This window comes from Triturus cristatus, chromosome 8 (assembly GCF_964204655.1).
Source record: "Triturus cristatus chromosome 8, aTriCri1.1, whole genome shotgun sequence".
NCBI lineage: Eukaryota > Metazoa > Chordata > Amphibia > Caudata > Salamandridae > Triturus > Triturus cristatus.
In genome coordinates this window covers 1,320,700,876-1,320,713,850 of record NC_140591.1, presented here as the reverse complement: position 1 = coordinate 1,320,713,850, position 12,975 = coordinate 1,320,700,876, and the positions used below count along the sequence as shown (strand labels likewise).

At 45.3% G+C, this 12,975-nt stretch overlaps 1 protein-coding gene across 1 annotated transcript in view; it reads left to right on the top strand.

Moving 5' to 3' along the window:
* Positions 1–12,975, top strand: part of LIPI (lipase I) — a 165,059-nt gene that overhangs the window by 32,701 nt on the left and 119,383 nt on the right. The window contains exon 2 of the mRNA XM_085623039.1: positions 1,695–2,071. Within this exon, the coding sequence (XP_085479165.1) occupies positions 1,695–2,071 (377 nt within the window). The remainder of the gene's footprint in view (positions 1–1,694; positions 2,072–12,975) is intronic.

The following is a 12,975-nucleotide window of genomic DNA, read 5'->3' as shown; positions in this document are numbered from 1 at the left end:
AACTACATTTACAACGCATTCCATTGCAACGCATGCCATTACAACCCATATTGCTTTTAGGGTAACAGTAGGGTAAGTGTTGGATAGTGTAATGGTAAAAATTACTATTCCCACTCCAGTGAGTTCAACAGTAGGGTACGTGTTGGATAGTGTAGGGGTAAACATTTCTATTCCCACTCCAGTGAGTGCAACAGTAGGGTAAGTGTTGGATAGTGTAGGGATAAAAATTACTATTCCCACTCCAGTGAGTGCAACAGTAGGGTAAGTGTTGGATAGGGGAGGGGTAAAAATTACTATTCGCCGTTACATACCTTATATTGAGTTGTGTAATGGCATGCGTTGTAGTGACATGCGTTGTAATGACATGTGTTGTAGTGACATGCGACGTAATGGCTGCGTTGTAATGGCATGCGATGTAAAGGATGTTGCGTTGTAATGACTGCGTTGTTAAGGTAGTGCAATGTAATGACTGCGTTGTAAAGGTTGTTTCCCGAAGTGGAATGATACACTAAATGGCCAGTAGCATGAGGTGAGAATAAAATACTGGTCTGGTCGGAGTCAAAGCCCACTTGATGTAAATTTTAAAGAAAATTGACAACAGAAGGTCTTGCAAACATCTGCGCTATCAACCATGCCTACAAGCACCCCCACAAATGTCTTCTCCCCATATAAGTTGTTTTTTAGAGTTAGTGAAAAAAGTTTCATTAACACTATAGGCTTGTGGGGAGGTTTGAATTCTAAAGCGGAGTTACCATTAGAGATTGCTAAACTAGTTTGTATACCAAGTTTCCATCCTAATCTTACCTTTTAGAAACTATTTAAGATAGTACTTTACTCCCACTGACTTGATCAATGCTTCAGCTTACATTCTAAGTCAGAAAATCACACCATTCACTGTTCTAATGTTTTTTTAAATCTATTGCTCCTTATGCTCAAAAGTTTGAGAATAAATTACTTTTATGACTAATTAAATGTAGTCATTACTTAGATAATGCACCGTTCGGACTCCTCTTGCTTCCATATTTTTTTAAGCTGAGACCAAAATTTAGGGTAGTGTTTAGAATGTTGGTCTAGGGTGTGGATGGAGTGCGTCAGGGAGCTGTTCAGGGAGAAGAACTTTAAGCTGGATCCTCCTGTGTATGGCGATATTAAAGTGTCAGCCAACTTAGTGCTGCTTATCAAACAGGTTTTCTGTCTCGTTTCTTCTTCTATTCTTCTTGCTTAAAGTTGGTTAAGGTTTTCTCTACATAAGAATCAGGACAAGGAAACCAAAACCTTAGAAATTTCTTTTTTTGTCATTTTGGTTTACTTTATGGGGCCTCTTAAAGAATTGAGACTATTAATGCCACGTGGTCAGGCAACTAAAACATGTTTCTGATGAGCCACAACTGGACATGGAATTTGCATGCAACGCAGTCTGTTAAACGCCTTGACTTCATGGACCTGACCCTCCATTTGTTTATATTTTATTATTTTTTCTGGTGACATATAGGTCGAAATAATCTTATAGAATGTGAGGGTTCAATTGAAGGGCAATAGTCTAAATTTCCCAGAATGCATTAGGTCACACAGGACAGAATATGGTGTTCTTGGTGCCCTGGATTCTTATATTAATCCTTCTAAAGTGCATGTTTTCTGTTAAGCACAATTTGCAGCAAGCTGATAATTTTTTTTTTATATTTTGGTGTTTACAGAAGATGCAGAACAATGTCACCAGTTCACGGACCTTAACCTAAAAAACTCCATTGTTGGGACAGGACTGGAGGTGCAGCTGCTACTCTACACTAGAGAGAACAAAGATTGTGCCGGCAACCTCAATAAGGAAAACTCTACGGCTTTCAAGTATGTGAATGTGACCAGGAAATTCATCTTCATCATTCATGGATACCGGCCGACTGGATCCCCGCCGGTGTGGATTGACGACATAGTGCAGAATCTGCTGTCCCTTGAAGATATGAATGTCATAATTGTGGACTGGAACCGGGGGGCCACCACGATCATCTACCACAGCGCTGCCGCCAAATCAAAGAAGGTTGCGGTAATCCTGAAGACCCTCATTGATGGTTTGCTGGTAAGTTAGATGCATGCAGTCCAATGTTTATGAAAGAAAGTAGGCCCTTGCATTAGCAAGCCAAAAAGGTTTTTATACATGAGAGGCTAACAGGTACATTTAGAGAATCTGCAACAGATAGACATGGATTCAGCAATATATCACGGGTTGCAGAAATTAAATCAGACATTTCTTGACCCCCCCAATGACATCAGTATGTTGACCTTTTGTGTTGCCTTTAGCTCCAGCGCACCCTCTTTGCTTCTAAAGGATTAGGTGAAGGGAAAGTTGTAGAAGGTAAAGTGGGCTCTTAGAGCCCGGTTTACTTTCTGTCTCTGCATCTGCCTTCTGGTCAGGAGTGTACAAAATTCAAGAAATGTAAACAGGTAGTTGGCACTATACTGTAGCATGAAATGCATCCTGACATACATTTTGCACAGAAGAACACATTTTGTGCTAAAACGTAGTTCGAAAAACACAAAAGGGTCAAACAGGGCTCGAGCCACACACATTCTGGTTGTTCGTACTGTTCCTGTGTGTTTGCACTGAATTTTTGCCAAATACAGCGCATAAATGCGTGACTTTTACCGGTGCTTGCATTTTAGTGACATATCCTGGCATAAGACGTACAATGCCCATTCCCCTCCCTTTTCAGGAAACTAGTGTGTCCTCAAAGTGTTTGCATTTCTAAACTGGTCTCTTTTTACAGGTGGGAGGTGGGGGCTGCCACAATCTGTGCCTTTTTAGGTCGAGCCTGGGCAGCGCATGCACTGTTCTGTGAGGCATGCTGTATTCAGGTATGGACTTGAATTTCTGGCCATATTTTTCATTGGTTTGTGTCATTGACCATTGGAGACTGTGTCTTTTCATTGGTCAATAGGCTTAGTAATCCCCCTTTTGTACCGCCTTGTCTCATTTTGTAACCTCCCGTGAGGACACCCCCTGTAAAATGTGTTGTTACTCGATAGGCTTTCATTACAGCCACCGAGCACTATTTGCTTAAATTGTTTTCTCCTGCCTGCTGTTGCACGCAGGTCAGGCTCTCCCACAACCCTTTATTTTTATTTTTTTTACTGTAAAATGTTTTTTTATGGTACGACACGCCACGCTTATACAGTGCCGGCCGTGGCTTTCCTTTATTCGCGCCACAGAACACGGGCGCATGTTTTTTTTTTTGTTTTGACTATTTATTAACTTTTTTGTTTAAACGGCCCCATGCCGCACTTTAACTTTTATGGTGGCCGTGCCCCTTTCTTTAGACGAGCCACATCTAAGAAAAGGGGCACTGCCACCATTAATGTGAAACTGCGGCATGGGGCGCATCTTTCTTTAAATGCAGCTCGTGAAACCATGGAATGGGGCTCTTGTAAACAAAAAAAACTTTAAAAAACGATGCGCATGCGTTCGGTGCTTCAAATTAACCAAAGGCGCAACCGCCACTGTATCAGCGTGACATGCCGTGCTATGGAAAAAAAATAAAGCATTGTGGGAGAGCGTGTCTTGCAGGCAGGTGAAAACCATTTAACAAAATATTGCTCAGAGACTGTAATTAAAGCCTACCGAGTAACAACACATGTAACGGGGGGGGTCCTCATGAGAGATTACAAAATGAGACAAGGTCGTACTAAGGAGGCACTACTTAGCCTATTGACCAATGAAAAGCCACAGTTTACAAAGGACAATGACAAAGCCAATGAAAAATATGGGCGATGAGTGGGCAGAGCTTCAAGTTTATCCCTGCATACAGCATGCCTCTCAGAGCAGCGCATGCGCTGCCCAGGCTCGACCTAATAACACAGTCAAAACACACGGCAGCCATAGAAACGCCCTTATGACCCATACAATAAATTACACTCCGAGGAATTTTACTCTAGATCAGAAAGCTACGTTTAGCATCTATGCTGTTAAATGCTTCAAGATAACACCATAGAGTAAAACACGTTTTAGATTTAAGAAAGGTAAGTTTACGGAGGTGATGAGAGATAAACAGTGCACATGGATGGAAAACAGCATGTGGTACTTCATCGTAGATCCACCCCTAAACGAAGTACAAAACACGCCTAGAATGTATTTTGCTTATGAATTTGGACTACAATTGCAAATAACATGACACACTCTGAAATATTATGACTCACCATCCCACAAGGCATCTTGCCACATACATCTCTAAGTAAACCGGACAGGGCTGTCGGGTGAGGCGAGGCAAGCCAATGGGATGACGTCACATTCGCATAAAAAGCTCATTTAGCTTCTCGTGCAACCACCTGCCGTGAGTTACACGTAAAGTAACGTGTGACACAATTAGTATAAAAAAGACCCCCTTCACGCACTTCAGTTTGCAACGCCGGCTACTGCACTGCAGACATATAATCACAAAAGCACGCTTTAAGCTTTCCTAACTAGCACCGATAGTTAAAGCGAAGATCTGCGTGGCTTGCTGGAGGGCTGGCCCTGGCTTTAATTATTCTGAGGTTGATAAAATGAGTACCATTTCGTGGAGCAGCTGTTATTTTTAGGCCAAGGGACCCACAAGACTGTCACCACAAGAGGGACATAAACAGCAAGATGTTATTATTGGAGCACTTCTTTGGGGGAGTAGACACAGGGTGGTGGTGGGGAATGTTGGGAGACAGTGAGAGTGGGTGCAGAATTGCGTGGGGCTGGAGGGACCTGGGGCAATGATGCATGGAAGATTCAATGAACCTATGTGATGATCAGAGAAGACTGAATGCATGATGTAGAAAAGCAGGGAAAGAAACCGATTCCACAGTGAATGAGGGTACAGTACTCCCAGTACTGAGTTGTAGTCCAGAAGCGTCTTTCCAGCTTCTGCCTTCCATTCTGAGTCTGGCTCGACGGAGACCTGTCTGCAAGACCTATAGGGGCAGATTTACAAGCCCCTTGTGCCACTTTTGCGTCACTTCTCCCATGTTAAAAGTGACGCAAAAGTGGCGCAAGGGGCTTGTAAATCCGCCCCATAGTTTCTAATGGACCGAAAGTGGCCATTGCTTCCCCTCTGCCCCGCTCTCTTGTGACTACTTCACTGTGGTTCATACTGGTCTTGCTCGAGCTCTGTCCTGCCCATGCCCAGCAGCTCTTTTGTCCAAGTCTTTTTGATGTTTGGAAAAGAGCAGTGCATTCCGGCTGCTCGCTGTCGGTCTATTGACAGGTGCTCATGTTGCATTCACGTGTGCACGAGTTGTGTGACATAAGTTTGGTTCTCTCATGACAAACATCACATCAACAAAGCAGTGGAGGAACTCGGCATGGGACCCGTCCTAAACTTACCACATGCAGTTCACCTCCTTGAAGCAGGAGACTTCTGAAAAAAATCATATACCGGGCAGGATTTAGGCATGTATTCATACTGCAGATGAAAAGAGACACTTTCTGTCAAAATTCACACCACATGCCCCATCGGTTGCTCTCTACTCAAGTATCTGCAGTGAGAATGTAGCCACAGGCGGAAGCTGTGGGCTTGCAAACTCTGACTGGGAGAAGCCCACTTCTTGCCCCAACCTTCCCTCCTCCCACTCATGTGTCTTTGTCCTTCCCTTGCCAGTCCCCACCTTGCACTCATCTCCTCTCTATAACTCCTCACGGCAGAATACTTTTTATAATCCCCTCTGTCTCTGTTGCCACAGCACTGAAATGTACTTCACGGGGCACTAAGAGAGTCCAACTGTGAGGCCTGCTCCATTCTGCTGGAGGGGGAGGCTCACTCTTGTAAACACAGCCGCCACTCACAAAACAAGACATTCAGACTGCTGGCATATCTCCTGCCCTGTGGCACCGCATGGCCTTTAAAACAAAGACAATATAGGACGCGGGAAGGAGAACAAGTGCAGGTGTGCGGCGGTGCCAGGCTGAGGGAGTGATGCCAAGTTCACCGACATCCCGGAGGCGAGGCCAACAGTACACACCCTCCCTGCTGAACAAGGCAGTCCAAGGAGGCCTTTTTCCGTTTTAGTTAAAGCTAAAGACTGCTTTAAGATTCAGAGAGACATGATGTTACTGCACACACAAGAAAACACTCTACAGAGCAGCACACCATATTCAAAAGGGGCTTCGGGTCACCACTTCCCATCAATTGGCTTATGTGGGCGAGCCCCTGCAGGCTTTGTAATGATGAACTCCCGGTCTAGACTTGGTGTCGGCCCCTGGCATTTCACTGTTTTCTGCACTTGTTTCTACTTTTGGCGGAAGGACGTAAAGGAGTGCCTTTCATGCACTGCAGCAGCCATGGAGATGAAGCTCTTACTGCCATGTTTTGGCTCCACAGGATGGTGCTGCATTGAACCGGAGAATGCCAGGGCAACTGCATCTTTTGGAAACAGGCTGCCTATCTTTCATATTAATGTGATGCAAAGCTCTTCTTTATAAATACAAATGTGTACATTTTAGAATCAGGATTTGCAATGATGATAACGAGAACCCATTGTAAGATGACTTTCATTTTTACATGCCAGTCACGGAATCATTTGGCCGCTCAGTCCTTCCTTTGTTTTGTACCCTACCCTCAGTGGCAGTATGGCAGAGGTATCTTCCTGCCCGTGATTTCCCATGTAGGGCGCAGTTGTTCTGTGCCCCTGTGTGATTACAAAGTGGACACTTGGGGATGCTGGCCACTTTCTTGTGGTTGCCCTCCCATGCTTGCCACAGCTGGTCCCTGTCCCTGTGTTATTATGAAGGGTAATCATCTGTATGCAGCCCACTCTCTCCCACTGGATGTACTTATGGCTGAGGCGGAAGGAGTGAAGCCAGCCAAGAAGGAAATGGCCAAGGCCTGCAGCTTGCAGGCCAACCTCACCGTGCCACCGAGGGAGTTCCCCAGCAGCTGTCTTTTGAGCCATCGGCACTGAAGCCAATGTACGGGAGCGCAGTAAGTTAACAGTTCTGGGCAGGCTCTTCCATCTCTTGACCAGCGGTGCTCCTACCTCTGCTGCTGCATCCAGGGCATCAGATTCAGATGTTGTTTCTCTGGCCCTGCCTCCCACAATCTGTTCTCAGCATCCTCGTCTACGCAAATTATGGGCAACTCCTTCCGGTCCTGACTAACACTGCACCCGGCCTATACTGTTACATATAAAAAAGTAGCCTAGATACATTCATCCATCACACATTCATCCTTTCCTCAAGTTTTATGACAGTGAAAATGCTTTAAAGGAATTGTCAAAATGGCAGTACCAGTGCTTTAAATGGGAAAAAATAAGTACAGGTACTAATCAAATTGAGCTGGGGGCAAGGGGCAGAGCTGCGGTGGGGCATGATTATATAAATAAACTACTGTCATTGGTCAAGTATTAACTTTGCCCTTGAATTACCCTTACTAATAGTCTCAAATTTCCTGCATGTGCAAATACCCAAAGGATATGGAGGCAAGGTATGTAGACAATTAATAACCTGTCTCCTACTATGCCCCTTTCAAATGTGTACGCCCCCTTTTACCTTTAAAGGGACATGCTATGTTTGGCCTATGCTTTCTATGCCGCAGGATTTTCAGTTCAAATTTATGAGGTTTAGAACTGCGCAGTGTGATATTACGACTGCCGTGACCATGGCCAAGTACTGTTTGATCATGGGCCCTCCCTGTTTGATAATGGATCAGCAGTGTTTGATTCTGTGCTAGCGTTGTGCATTGCCACACTGTGTTGGATTGATTCAGTGGCCTTGACTCAGTCATGCATGATTTTGATTGCTTTTTTGATCACCAGTACGCGATCTTGCCTAAGCTCTGTGTGATGCGGATCCAACGTTGCCTGGTCTTGGGCCATCAACTAGTCGATTTTGGCCAAGCAATGTCTGATATTGGCTCAGTACTGTCTGACCTTGACTCACAGTGTGATCTTTAGCCATTAATGTGTGTTCTTGGCTCAACACTGATCTTAAGCCATCCTGGCCTGATCTGGAGCCATTGGTGTGATAAAGGCCACTTCTGGATGATATCTTGTGCCAGTCCTGCGGGGTATTGGCTCAGTCCGGTCTGATCTTGGCTCGGTCATTTCCCATCTATGCCCAGTGCTTTGTCCCCCATTGAGGCACATCCTATGAAAAGATAGAGGTGAGCTTACAGAGAGCAGCGCTTGGTTCCGAATGGTAAAAATCATGATGTAGATGAGAGAGTTTTGGCTTAATATTCTGTTTTAAGGTTCTCATAATTTTCTCTTTATTCTGAAGAAAGCTAACTGGAAAATAGAATCATTGACATGTAGGTCATCTCTAAAACCATTCCCAAGTATTCCCAATATATTACCAGGTACACAAGGGGCTCTGTATTGTGAGGTGTCATGGTCCTTCCACCTATCGTTACTACCATGGAAGGGGATTGCAGGGGATGTTTCTATAGAACAGCTACAACACACACTCTGACATCACTGCTTTGCCAAATTTTCATTTTCCGTTAGGTAATACTTGTACACTAGGTAATATCGGTACAGCTCTGGGCACCACCCCCATCTACACCACAGCTTTCAAGCGATCCTCTTTGGAAGGGCTCCATCCTCATCATCCCTTTGCACTGTGCATATCCATGCAGTTCACTATATGCATGGGGACGGACCACACCAGACCATGCCAATGATCCTCAGAATCAACTTGACAGATTAGAAACTGCGCACACATCTCTGTGGATGATGTTGGGCCTGCACAATGTTGTAGGCCAGCATATGTGACCCCAGAACGTGGGGATATTGGACTTTGGTGAGAGGGCTTGTGAAGTTTGGGCCATTGATGTATATTGATCGAGTGCTGTTCGATAATGGAGCTGTGCTTTGAAATACCAGGCCTGCGCCTTGTGATACATTCACAACGCTGTGTGATCTTGGCCTAACTGTGTATTTAGATGGACTGGGCAAGCATGGTGTATTGAGATTGATGTTTTTAATACTCCAATGTTCTGTACAAGGAATTGTCTGTACATCTCAATAAATGCTGAAAAGTGCCACTTTGATAAGATCCTTTGTTCGTTCACTGTTAATTCCAAATAGAGAGGTATTATAAGTACTGTTCGTGCACATTTCCTATCCAGTGACTTTCTATAGACAACATATATGAACATGGAATATTTCAAGCGTCATTGTATACCAAGTATAGATAGTGTGATGAAATAAGTTATTTTTGCACCAGATGTAGACGCATATCTATCCTCTTGACTAAAAAGCGTTTCAGTTAACCAGATGCACTGACCGTAACAAGGATTGTTATGAACTTACAACATAACTGCATTATAATGAGTTAGTTTATTAAAATTGACTAAAAATGCATCCCTGGTTCTCTAGTTCTTAAATTGGACCAAACTGTTTCAAGAGAATGTAGCTACTCACTATGAATCAAGTGTGAAAGAATGCCTTTCAGGGTCCAACCCTTCTTTACACAGTGACATGGGGAATGGGCTAACTTTAGATATGCTAAAGAGGGGTGTGAAGAGCAGCTGGGAAGAGGCTGCGTCCCCCCCCCTCAGAAAAGAAGGAGCCTCTTACCTTTCAGTGCAGCCACGCCCTCCCAGCAATAGCACTATTAGCACTACTGAGTTAATGGTTAGCCACCTCCGAGACTTTGGATTAGCAAGAAAAATGAGTTACTGCAGCTTCAGCACATACCAAAACACATGATAAATGTATTTACATAAAGTGGTTAACTCCTTACAATAAATGAAATGAAGGGCAAACTATATGTTATGCTGCATTTTTCGATAATTGCAGCTTCAGTTCTTTGTTTTTATTAGGCACAACATTAATTAATTCTCTTGTCAATGGCATGCTCACACACAGGCACAAGAACAAGCAGACGTGCACACTCAAAGCATTCCTCACATTTTCTTGGAAATACCTCTAGAGAATGTTCCAATGCTCTCTCTGTCGCTTCCGCTCTCACACACAAAAGCAGACATTGACTCGCACAAAACACTCACAGCAGACTATAACACGTTGTTTGTAATTCTTACCTCTCATGGCTTTCTTCTTCCAGACTCTCAGCGGCTGCCTGGACTTTCAGTGCCTGCACAACTTCACACATGTGATTCACAATGCAGGGTCAGGTTGGACCCTGTCACTCCCAGCGTAATACTGAGCTTGCCAGCACCTGCCACAATAATGGGTCACTGCTGAATAATTCAGCAGTGGCTCTGCACAGGGCTACAGTGGCGCTTTGGCTATGAGAGTGATGTTCAGACAGCCTCATCCTCAGTAGCACAAGTACCACTGTGCCTACCAGTCATGAGCACCGGTATGCCCCCTGGCAATAAAAAAGTGCAGGTACTCAGGGGGCTGAAAATGAAAGGTGCCGGTATTCAGCACCGGTGAGTACCGGCCCATGGAAAGCACTGGGCAGTACACTTTTAAAAGCTGCAGTATAGGTGCTTGTATACATGCATATAGTTTCTCAAGGTTCGGAGATCCATGCGTGAATACCTCATCCAGTCTTGCAATCCAGTCTACCCCATTAAAAAATCAGGATTCTAAATCCCAGAACACAGAGCAAAAACATGGACTACAAGAGATACTCATGCATGGACGTCGGGAACTTGAGCGCTCTGCCTGTATGCACATATACACCTCGTGCAAGACACATGAAGACTAACATAGGTATACTTAGATGTAAAATTGATGGATACGAACCTACTTACGTGCATGCAACCGTACAACAGGCCCAGTTCTAGCAGGGGGGTGGGGTGGGTCAGACCCACCCACACATGACTGGCCTACCCAGTCACTGCAGAAGAGGCCATGGAGAAGGCACCTGCGAAGTGCTTCCTCCATCTCAATATTGGAATCTTAAAATGCTTTTTCACTGTCATTAAAATAGAAAATAGTAGCAACCAGGAAAGCCCAATTAAAGTAAAATTCCCTTCTCAGGGGCCCACAGGTCGACGAACCAAGGATCGCGAAGGGACCTCGAGCTGAATCACAATATACCAGCTCACGGAACACTTGTGGAGTGTAGGCCGGAAATCTTCAGTGAAAATACTGCTCTGGATCTGAACTACAACTACAAGGGAGAGGAGTTGGCCTAACGGCTAGGGCGGTCAACCTCGAACCTGGGGAACTGGGTTCGAGTCTCGGCAATGACGCTGAACATTCTGTGATTCTGGGCAAATCACGTAATCTCCCCGGGCCTACCAAAAATGAATGTGTTTCCTCATGTAACATAACTGGTGCTATGTAAAGCGCTCTGATACCCAATTCGTGTCAAGTTTGTGCTATATAAAACTGCAAAAAAAAAAAAAAAAAGTAGCCCAAAGCACAGCCTCAGGGATCGCCGAAAAGCATATGCTGCTGCAAATGGACACGGTCCGCAGGGGTACGGGTTGCACGGTCCCCATGAGGGCTTGAGGGATGCGGGTCTCAGGATTGCTGAGAGCTCTAGTCAACCTCGGAGACACTTGGGAACCCACCTCCTGTGTTCCAGAAATCTTCGGAGTCCTCAGGAGCTCGGGAGATGCAAACCGGTCAGATGCGTTTAAGGTGCCTGCCTTGCAGGGGAGTAACTCCTTTACTCCAAGGGAGATTCTTCAGTCATCTAGCGTAGTGTAGATAGTCTAAGTACTTGGCTTCTGCAGCAGAGTTTCGTCCAGGTAAATCTAAAGTCCTGTAGTCAGGGGTACCTACTTTACACCCAAGGAAAGGCTGGGACAAACTCTGGGGACCTACCTATGGGAGGGTCAGGACAGAGGGGTGGCTACACCCATGTCCTTTATCCAGTTTCGCACCAGAGCTGGAGCAAATGGCTATTGCAACCGGTTTAAGCTGGACTATGCACAGGGACACCAAATGTGCCCCCAGTGGCGGCATCAAAGCACTCTCAGAGTGCACCCACCCAGCCTCAATTCACTAAAGCCTGTCTGGGAGGTGGTCACACCTTCCTGTGACAGGAAACCTATTGTCCAGCCTTGCCCTGCTGGAGTTTCGTCCAGCAGCATGAGGGCAGACTCGTGTCTGTGGCTGGCAGCATCCATCTTGTGATGCCAGGGTCGAGAAAGCTAGTACCGGGTGTACCGGTGTTGTCATATTTCTCCCTCTAGGAGGGAGGAATCATACCTTCCACACTAGTTACTGGTGTGGATGTATGATTCCAAGGTGTTTGACACCAAACACTACATGTTTCCATGCAGCCGTTTTAAAGTTAGCAATTACCGCGAGGTTATAATGCACTTAAGAGTATATGGTTGGCTGCATCACAAACAACCCCGTAATAGAGGTTCCAAAGGCTGCAGAGGGGCTCTGCTCATGCAGGTGCACCCTTTCACATAAAACCCAGCACCCTGCCTTCAGGATTGATAAGGCCTGCCATAGGGGTGACTGATAGGTTTATATGTGCAGTGATATGGAGTAGTTATAGTGAGCCTATATCTAAGTAAGGGGTGCATGCACCACCTTACACAGGCTTCTGTAGCAGACCTGCTGTGTCATTTTGAATGGTCTCCCAGGGGTGGTATAATACATACTGCAGCCCATGAGAGGCTCTAGGGTACCTATGCCCTGGGTACATAGTATACCATATACTCGGGACTTATAAGGGTACCCTAGAATCCAATCTGGAGTCTACCTGTAATCAATTTAGAGGAGAAAGCAGCCGGGCTGGGGTCCTGGATAGCAGGATCACAGCCAGACTAAGCCCAAAACAGTGAAACATCAGCAAAAAGTGGGGGTACCTATAAGAAGCAGATCCTACGCTCCTACACTTACTGCATAAAGCAGCGGCCTTGTTGACACTCTTTGTCTAACCACATCCACTTGCAATGGGACTGATCATGATTCAGTTCAATAAAGAGCTACCACGGGTAATGCAATGTGGCATGACATACACACAGTGGCATTAATGCTAATTATCTAGACTTACCTCAGAACTAAATCACCCAAGCCAAGAACCTTCGGATCAACCTCAGCTGCAAGCTCAACATATCAGCCCAAGTCAATGCCATCAGTGCC